We start from the raw sequence: 9,147 nt of genomic DNA on the forward strand, positions 1-9,147 counted from the left end.
GCTTTCAGGGGGCGGACGACAGTTTCACCCCCCCCACCGCCGAACTCAAACGTGCTTCGGATGCCGCGCCGCCAGCGATGTCCCATCTTCTGCTCCTTCGCACCCCACGCTGCCTCGGCGGAGCAGCAGCCCAGGAGGCACGCTTGACGCGGACACCCCGCAAGCCGGGTCCCGGCCTCTTTCACGAGAGGCGCAAGCAGCGCTGCTCCGTGTTTACAAAGGGTGCGTGCCGGCCGCTCCGAGAAGCGCTGGGATAAGCAAGAGCACAAGTGAGTACGCGCCAAACGTAACTCCGCTCTTCAAGGCTGCGGCTGCCTCAAGTTACCGGCCAAAAAAATTTTAAAAAAATAAAATAAATAAAATACAATAGGACCTTGGTGACAGACGGTGAAAGTACAGCTGGAAAACAGGCACGACTGAAGAGCAGGCTCTCAATACGCTGCAGCAAGCGGCTCTGAGCTCTCGCGGCTGCCTCACACTATTGCCCCGCACTCCCAAACCGTTTTCCTGCCCGACAGGCTGCAGCAGGGCCCAGGTGAGGAAAGCCTCCCCCACACCGCCTTCGTGCCCACAACAGGAGCAAGACCTGCTCGGGGGGGGAATCCTTCAGTTTGGCTGTTAAAGTAAAACGCCGCCGCTCGCTCCCACGGGACCTACAGACGGCACCCGGCTCCCCGTTCCTCTCCCGGCCTCAGTCACCGGCTGCGAGCAGCAGTCCGCGGCTTACGCGCTTGCCAGCGGCGACGGAAGAGTGTCTGTCCCCAGAGCATGCGGTGACGCTTAACCCACTACCCCGTAGACACAGGCGGGACCGTCAGCGCAGCTAGGGTGCAGCGGGTTCCCACCTGTAGCCGGGATAGTTAGCGAGAGACTTGGCAAAAGACCTTAGCAAAGCACGATTTGTTTGGCAGAGGTAACCGCAGACGGCAACGTTACATCCGATCCTTTTACCGGCAGGCTGACGGTTATTTACCCTCCCTTGGAAAAAAAACACCACCACACAAAATCAAATTAAAAAAAAAAGGCAAGCTGTTATTTACAAGCGTACGCACAGATTCCAGGACAGCTAGAAACGTAACACAGTGAACCAAACAGAGGGAAGGAAGTCCCAGGACCCTCCCGCTCCAGAGGAGGCTTTACACCTCTCGCCCGCAGCCCTCCTAGCGCTCGAGAACCACCGCAAAGAGCAATTCCGAGGACTGGCCCCCGACCACTGCCGAAGACAAGGCATCTCCATGGAAACCGCTGGCTGCATTTCACACGCGCTCCCCAGGACCTCAACAAGAACGACTGTACTTATTTCCACAAGTGCTTTCTCGCAAGCAGGGATTAAGGGAAGCTCTCTGCCTGACCTCCGGCTCCAAGCCCGACAAATCTGATCCCAAGCGAGGGGTCACGCTTCGCGCCGAAGGGAGCCCCCGGGCAGCAGCGCTAGGGAAGCGTCAAGCTCTCAGCCCCGCTGCCCGGAGAGAAGTCTGGGGGGGACACCAATCCACCACCCTGGGCTGCTCCGAAATCACCGTCGGGGGAAGCGATTTAAACGCCCTCCGTATGTTTACTTCCACAAGAAATTGACCCCCAAAGAGTTGCGGGGGCTCCTGAGGATTTTGCTGGCAAATACAGCGTTGCAGGTTGGTCCCTCGACCTCTCGTAGGAGAGGGCCAGAGCGACACACAGCAAGCAGCCTCCTGCCCCGACGGGGCGAGGAGAAGCTGAGCTTCACTAACTTCACTGCACGCCGGCGACTCCGTGAACTAGAGGGCACGGCAACGACGCAGACTTAACAGAAGCCCTTTGGGCGCACGTGGGGAGGCTCCGACATCAGCCCCCAGGCAAGTCAGCTCACAGTACTAAGTTGTCGTAGGGTGCGGTTGCTCTCTGGAAGAACTCGAGCACCACTGAAACTGCAGCCGAGTTCTGGGACAGACTGGCCTACTGGGTGAGGGCAACTCTCCAGCGACCAAGCGTTCGGCATACTTTCACCACGAAGGAAAACCTGAGATTTAGGACACCTGAGGACTTGTGAACCGCCCTCAGAGGACAAAGCATTTGGCATCAAACAAATTAAGCATATAGTTTCTACGGTTTGCTAGAAGACAAATAAATGGAGCAGAAACCGGTGCCCGCAGCACCTGGCGGGGGAGCGCCGGAGAGCCGAGGTGCTCCCGCAGGCAGCGGCCCCCGCACCTCTCCTCCACGCTCAGCCACCGCGCTGCTCCAAGTAGCACCGCTGCAGTTCTCCGTGCTCGTCCTCTCTGGCTGACAGGAAAGTCCTCTGCCAGCAGCTCTCCTCTAAATTCAGCCTCGCCTCTCGGAAGACGGTCCACCGGGATGCTGAGCGCCGAGGGCGGGGCTCGGTCCAGGCAGAGCGAGCCGTTCCTCTCAGCTCTGGCAGCGGCAGCAGGCGGACCTCCGCAGCGCCCGTTCAGGAGCGCTGCTCTGCGTGGTTCTTCGTCTCGCCTACATGTCCTCGACGCTCCACTTGTACGCAAGCTCCTGAACCGCCTTCTTGTTGGCTATCCTGGCAAAGCGCTGCTGCTCGAATCCGTTGGACCTACAAAAGTAATACCGAGCGGACCGTGGGCTGCTGCGCAGAAGCTTTTCTGAAGCAATGAAACTTTTCAGGGACGTCACGAGTTTTCCGCTGCTTCTACCCCGGCTCAGTTTCCACCTCAATCTGTGGTTACCACCACTTAGCCTCTCAGAAGCGAGTTCCTGAGGATGAGCGGGTCCCTCCCTGCCTGCTGCTGGGTGTTTGCTTCGCAGAAGCTATTGACACCCTTGGTGACAGCGCCAGCCCCGCGCCCTTCTGTCCCGGACGAGCACGTATTCATCACCCATTCGTAACTTAACACATTCAGCCTTACTAGTGCTAACAATCTCATTCACCCGATAACTGGGAATCTTTACGCTGCGAACTCTTTGAAGGAAAAGCTCGTTTATTTTTACTATTGTTCTACCACATCACTGTATCGGGAACACGTACCTGTCCACACCATCCCAGCGATGCCCGGGCCATATATTAAATCTGTTGAGCGGAGGGGCTGGTCCATTGTACCTAGGTTTTTCTAGAACCAGAAAGAGCGATACAGCCGTTTACTACTCCAGCGCAATCACGCAGTGACATCGTCATCAACCTAAGAGGTGTCCGCAGGCACAGCGCGCAGGCCGCTTAACGGCCAACGACGTTTCCTCGCAGAGGAAACTTCCAGAGATAAAAATCACCAGACTCCGGGGTGGTGAAGTGTAAGTCGCCTGATCCTGCTCTTTGTCAGCTTAGGCTAACAAACAATCGTAACCGTTACTGCTGACCAAGCCAGGAAGGGCAAACGCCGCTACTACGCCGACTCCAGAGAAGCAGTCCTTCAGGACCAAGCTGCTCTGGCAGCCCTAGGCCGTTTATTTAACGGCAGCTGCATTTCTGCGCTGCTGGGGCCTTAAACCATGCACCGGTGCAACTCGGCATCCAAACCTTTCTTTTCTTTGTTCTCTTTGGCCTTCCTTTTTTTGATGAAGTCAGCCATGGGGTCTCCTTCTCTCTCTTGCTCTCTCAGCATTCGATCCAGATCCTGGTCATCAATGTAACGGGCCAAGGGCTTCTGCATCTCTTTTATTGCATCTTCCACGTTCTGCTGCTGTTGCCTGCCCTGCGCTAGCCTGAAAACAAACACAAAGTTTCACTCCAAAACCAAGCAGTCGTTTCCCGCGACTTGCTCCGTTTGCGGGATCGATCCGAGTCCTGAACCTCCACCGTGCACGCAGCATTCCCAACGCACATCCAGCAACGGAGGGAAAAATTGAATTGAGGGGGTCTCTCAGACATAGGGAACACGTGCTCTCCCGGTCCCGGGCTCAAACTCAGAACGAAGTGGCGTGCCACCACCGCCCCCGCCGCCAGAAGCCGTATCAAAAGCAGGGAGTGGAGAGCCCCAAGCTGTAACGCGAGGCCCAAAGACGGCGCTAGGGAGCTCCGGAGAACCTTACCCTTTACCCCATTTGGCGTACTGCTCGTCTCTCTCGGACTTCGCTTCAGCTTTCTGCCTCTGCTCCAGCCGCTCCTGCGCGAGGTCCCTCTCGCGGCGTGAAGTGTAAGTCGCCTGATCCTGCTCTTTGTCAGCTTAGGCTAACAAACAATCGTAACCGTTACTGCTGACCAAGCCAGGAAGGGCAAACGCCGCTACTACGCCGACTCCAGAGAAGCAGTCCTTCAGGACCAAGCTGCTCTGGCAGCCCTAGGCCGTTTATTTAACGGCAGCTGCATTTCTGCGCTGCTGGGGCCTTAAACCATGCACCGGTGCAACTCGGCATCCAAACCTTTCTTTTCTTTGTTCTCTTTGGCCTTCCTTTTTTTGATGAAGTCAGCCATGGGGTCTCCTTCTCTCTCTTGCTCTCTCAGCATTCGATCCAGATCCTGGTCATCAATGTAACGGGCCAAGGGCTTCTGCATCTCTTTTATTGCATCTTCCACGTTCTGCTGCTGTTGCCTGCCCTGCGCTAGCCTGAAAACAAACACAAAGTTTCACTCCAAAACCAAGCAGTCGTTTCCCGCGACTTGCTCCGTTTGCGGGATCGATCCGAGTCCTGAACCTCCACCGTGCACGCAGCATTCCCAACGCACATCCAGCAACGGAGGGAAAAATTGAATTGAGGGGGTCTCTCAGACATAGGGAACACGTGCTCTCCCGGTCCCGGGCTCAAACTCAGAACGAAGTGGCGTGCCACCACCGCCCCTGCCGCCAGAAGCCGTATCAAAAGCAGGGAGTGGAGAGCCCCAAGCTGTAACGCGAGGCCCAAAGACGGCGCTAGGGAGCTCCGGAGAACCTTACCCTTTACCCCATTTGGCGTACTGCTCGTCTCTCTCGGACTTCGCTTCAGCTTTCTGCCTCTGCTCCAGCCGCTCCTGCGCGAGGTCCCTCTTGCGGCCTGACTTGTCTCGGAAGACGGTCTCAGAGTGTCGGGATTCCTCTGGAGGGGGCAGATGCCTCAAGTCACGCGCTTTGGAACATTTTGCCACCTTTCAACAACTAACCGCGACTCATTTCAACATTTCAACGTTACTTCTTCTTGCCTCTGAGAGAGCTTATCATCCAAAACCAGGCAGGATCACCACTCTTGCTTTTAGCCGCTGCCCCACGCAGCCACGCTCGTACCCTGAGCTCTTTGAGTATCGGTCTGCTTCTTCAGGCTTGCAGATGGGGCAGACAGAGAAAGCCTCTCACCCTCCCTGCGATTTCACTGGCATTGCTTTGAAATCGCCGTTTATAAGCCTTTTCTTTCAGAGGCTCAGCGACCCTACCCGAGGAATCCATCAGCGTGTCTAGACGCTGCTCCGCAGGGACGCTCTCCATCAGCACCCTAACACCAGGGCCTGACACAGCATCAGGAGACAGCTGAAAGCGGCGAAAGGGAAAGCGAGCGGGTGCTCGTGCAGCGTGGTTACGCCCCTACCTTCCAAGTGCTTGTGATTTCTCTCGTGCCTCCTGAGCTCCTGCTGTTCCCTCCGCAGCACATCAGCTGACACCAAGCCAGCTTTGACCCCAGATAACATCACGTTTGCCTGCAAATCAAACGCAAAAAAGTCACATTTACTGCGGGCCGAGAGCTGTCCAGCGATCCAGAGGCGTAACGAGGGCACGGCCCGAAATCAAGAGAGACGTGTCAGCGGAGACGGCCGCGTCACAAAGCCGCTCTGCTGGCATCCTCGCGAACAGCTTCCCCAGACCTCCAGAAACAGAGCGGACTGAGGCGGAGCTCCTCTCTCGCGCCTACCTCCCGCCTCTTCTTACTGTGAGCAGAGGGACAGGCACAGCCGCATCCACGAGGTACATGAAATTTCTACTCAGCAATCTGTAAGGCGTTGGGCTTCTACAGTTTTCTATCACCAGGAAGTAACCTACAGCTTCAACGTAACAAGGAAACTTCTACCTTCTTGGGAGACCCCTTAGCGTCACGGTGGCGATGAGGCGAGAGGTCAGGGGGACCCCTCGAACCGTGCTGATCCTTCCCGGCCGGCACAGTCCGTCGCGGGGGAGATAAATCGGAGCCTGAAGATTTGCCCTGATCTTCTTTGGGAGGACCACGCTTCGGGGAAACGCTGCGTACACGGCCTAGCCTGCGGTCTGCATCGGAGGCGTTCCGGGCACCCCTCCGTGGAGATGGAGAGTCAGAGTCGCGCCTCAGGCACCTCTGAGGCGAGGGCACCCGCCTAAGCTTTTTCGTGGCTGGAGAAGCACCTGGAGTGAAGACATACACTAACTAAAAATCACAGAATTAGACAGAATTAGTCCCACAAAAGGACTAAACGTGGTGGTGCACGAGGCCAACTCCCAGACAAATCGAGACCTTAAAGAGACGACAAGCTGCGGGGAAAAGACAAGTATGTGACACGAGTCTGTGAAGTCTCTTCCTTCTGAACACGGAGACAGGGTTTGAACTCTGTTTTCCTTCCGGACATGTTTAAGCCTTAGCCGGCTAACCCTTCGATTAATTCTAGTCCAGCTGATGAAAAAACAGGATTACAAGAACTAGCTGTACCAAAGGAAACGGCCACCTGTCCTCCGCCATTCCACGGCCGCAGACTCCTAACTCCGCGCCACTCACCTCTCGGGAGCGTGCGAACACGATCGCAGAGCGGGCAGCCAGCAAGGCACAGGACAGACGGAACAAACTCTTACGCACGCTTACCTTTTGTTCCGCTCTGCTTTTTCAGACTCGGTGACCCAGTCCTCTTTCTCCGAGGCGGTGACGAATCTGGGTCAGAATCGTACCTCTTCTTCCGTGGAGGGGACAGATCCGGAGTAGCCTGACGCTTCTGACGTGACGAGGACTTGTCAGAGACGCCGTGCCTGAGCTGAGATTGCTCTCCTTGGACTCCCCCCGATTGTGACTTGTCTGTGGCTTTGCAGCCCTTTTTCCCCACGGCGGAACCGACTCTCGTTGGGGAGACGTCTGGGGGGTCGTGGCGCTGTCGCCTGGGAGGCGACAGGTCTGGGGAGTCGTGACGCTTCCGTCTCGGGGGAGAGAGGGCCGGGGAGCCGCTGTGCTTCCTTCTTGGTGGCGACAGGTCCGGGGAGTCGTGACGCTGTCGCCTGGGAGGCGACAGGTCCGGGGAGTCGTTGGGGGGCGGCAGGTCCGGGGAGTCGTGACGCTGTCGCCTGGGAGGCGACAGGAGTCGTGACGCTGTCCGCTGTCGCCCTTCTTGGCGGGGAGAGGTCCGGGGAGTCGTGGCGCTGTCGCCTGGGAGGCAAGAGCTTGGGGGAATCGTTTCTCTCTCGCCTGGGAGGGGACAGATCCGGGGAGTCGTGGCGCTGTTGCCCGGGAGGCGATTTCTCTGGGGAGTCGTGCCGCAGCCTCCTTGGCGGCGAGCTGTCCGGGGAGTCGTGGCGCTGCCGCCTGGGAGGGGAGGAGAAGGTGAAAGCGAGAGTTAGATTTTTGTTTGTTCTGCTGTCTCCAGACTGGAAACAAAAACCAAGTGGGACCTGTAAAGCTAGCAGTAGGCGTCGAGGACGAAAACAACTTTCTGAACACAAATTCATACTTGATTCTGCACCTCCGGGTAGCGACCCGCAGAATTCCCAAAGGAGATCCCAGAAACCCTCCGAGGCAACCTGGATCACAGGAAAGCTGTAATTTTAAAGTCTCCAGGGACCCTTGCGACACTCGGGCTACAAAACCCACTTTGTGCCCTTGTATAATCATCTTCTCACAAGGAAACGCCCCAGGAGAGCCTGGACGCCGTGCGACCGCGGAACACCCCCCAGGATGCTTTCAGAAGAGAGGCGTGCTGTAACGCCACCATCCTCGGCACGTTCCGGGTCTACAGCGAGCCATCACCCAGATTTCTCTGACGCCGTCAGAGGACTGCGGGACAGCTGTTCGCGTACCGTCTGGAAACCGAGGCAGCATGCTGTCTGCCAGTTCCCCCCCCGCCCCGGCCCAGGCAGAGGTTCTTCAACAGCGGAAGAGGAATCCCTGCGTATGCCGCTTCTCACATTTCACAGCGAAGCACTTAAAAAAAAACCCGCAGAACAAGACAGACGGTACCAGAAAACCCGAAGTTCACCAAGAGAAGAATTTCTAGTTGGAGCCCCATACCTCGCGGTAGATTTGGCCGGTACCGAAATATCCGAGCTTTGCGAGTCTTCATTCTGGTCTAAAGAAAAACAATCAGAAAGTCACCGTCGTTAGGGTTCTCCACAGTTCACAATCTCTTCAGCGTTTCAAGGATTTTTTTATTTTTCTTAGCTAGTATTATTTTTAACTTGCGATGTCGTGGTTTAGAGCGGCTAAACGTTCAGGGAGAGAGGGTGGAAAGGCCTGGTCTCACCTCCTAAAAGTCGCCATTTAGTATTTGTTCGGAACTCCTCCATGAGCTTCACTTCGTCTGGACGCTCATCAATGAATTCCGCCACCTGAAGATAAAACACCAGAGTAAACAACACGGCTTTAAAGAAAAAGGAAGGAAGGATTTCCACCCTCTAACACCAACAATTAAGCGCAACTGCACTGGCGGGCGCCTGACGTGTGACCATCGTTTAGCTGCCTTCCTACAGCCGGGTCTCGAAACAGCCTTCGCCTCCAACGTTTCTCTCTTCGCTGCCAAGGCTTCCAGCCCGTGCCGCAAGCCACGCCGCAGCGGTCAGCAGGCTCCGGCAACCGCACGGTCACCTTCTGCCTCGCCTCGGGCGGCTGTTTTACAGCTGCGAGAACCACCGTACCGGCCCTACCGCAAGCTTTCGGCGCTTGTGAAAACGCGAATACGGGAAGAACAGGCTGCTGCTATCTGCAGGGAGCTAACTGAACCCCCTCGTGCTTAGAGCAGGAGAAAACACGCACCCACCCCTGCCGCAGAACCCACCAGAAGAGGAGGCAGCGAGGAAGGGTTTGGCACGCGCTGCCCAAAGAGAGCCGCCAGGCGGGCCGTAAGGAGAACGGATTTCGCTCGCGAAACCGCGTTCGGCCTAATTCCCCCGCTCACCACCGGCATGTCCCCTTCGTCCTCCTCCTCCTCCTCCTCCTTCTTCTCCTGGACGGCAGCAATGCTGCTCCAGCTGACGTCGTCGTCCACGATCCGCATCCTGGGAGCGGGGAGAGGGGCCCTGCCGTCAGGCCGCCCGCAAGGAAGGGAGCCGCCCGCAAGGAAGGGGG

The 9,147-nt window shown here is 56.9% G+C and overlaps 1 protein-coding gene across 1 annotated transcript; it reads right to left on the reverse strand.

Annotated features, from left to right (window-relative positions):
* Positions 1-1,024: 1,024 nt before the first annotated feature.
* On the reverse strand, positions 1,025-9,076 carry BUD13 (BUD13 homolog). Its single transcript, XM_009273481.2, is given in 11 exon segments — positions 1,025-2,554; positions 2,987-3,068; positions 4,315-4,499; positions 4,827-4,965; positions 5,449-5,557; positions 5,926-6,233; positions 6,685-7,168; positions 7,170-7,392; positions 8,095-8,152; positions 8,327-8,411; positions 8,978-9,076. Coding segments are annotated over 11 exon segments (1,866 nt in total). The 3' UTR covers positions 1,025-2,460.
* Between the last annotated feature and the right edge of the window lie 71 nt (positions 9,077-9,147).

Source organism: Aptenodytes forsteri, unplaced genomic scaffold (genome assembly GCF_000699145.1).
Source record: "Aptenodytes forsteri isolate BGI_AS27 unplaced genomic scaffold, ASM69914v1 Scaffold187, whole genome shotgun sequence".
NCBI classification, from domain to species: Eukaryota; Metazoa; Chordata; class Aves; order Sphenisciformes; family Spheniscidae; genus Aptenodytes; species Aptenodytes forsteri.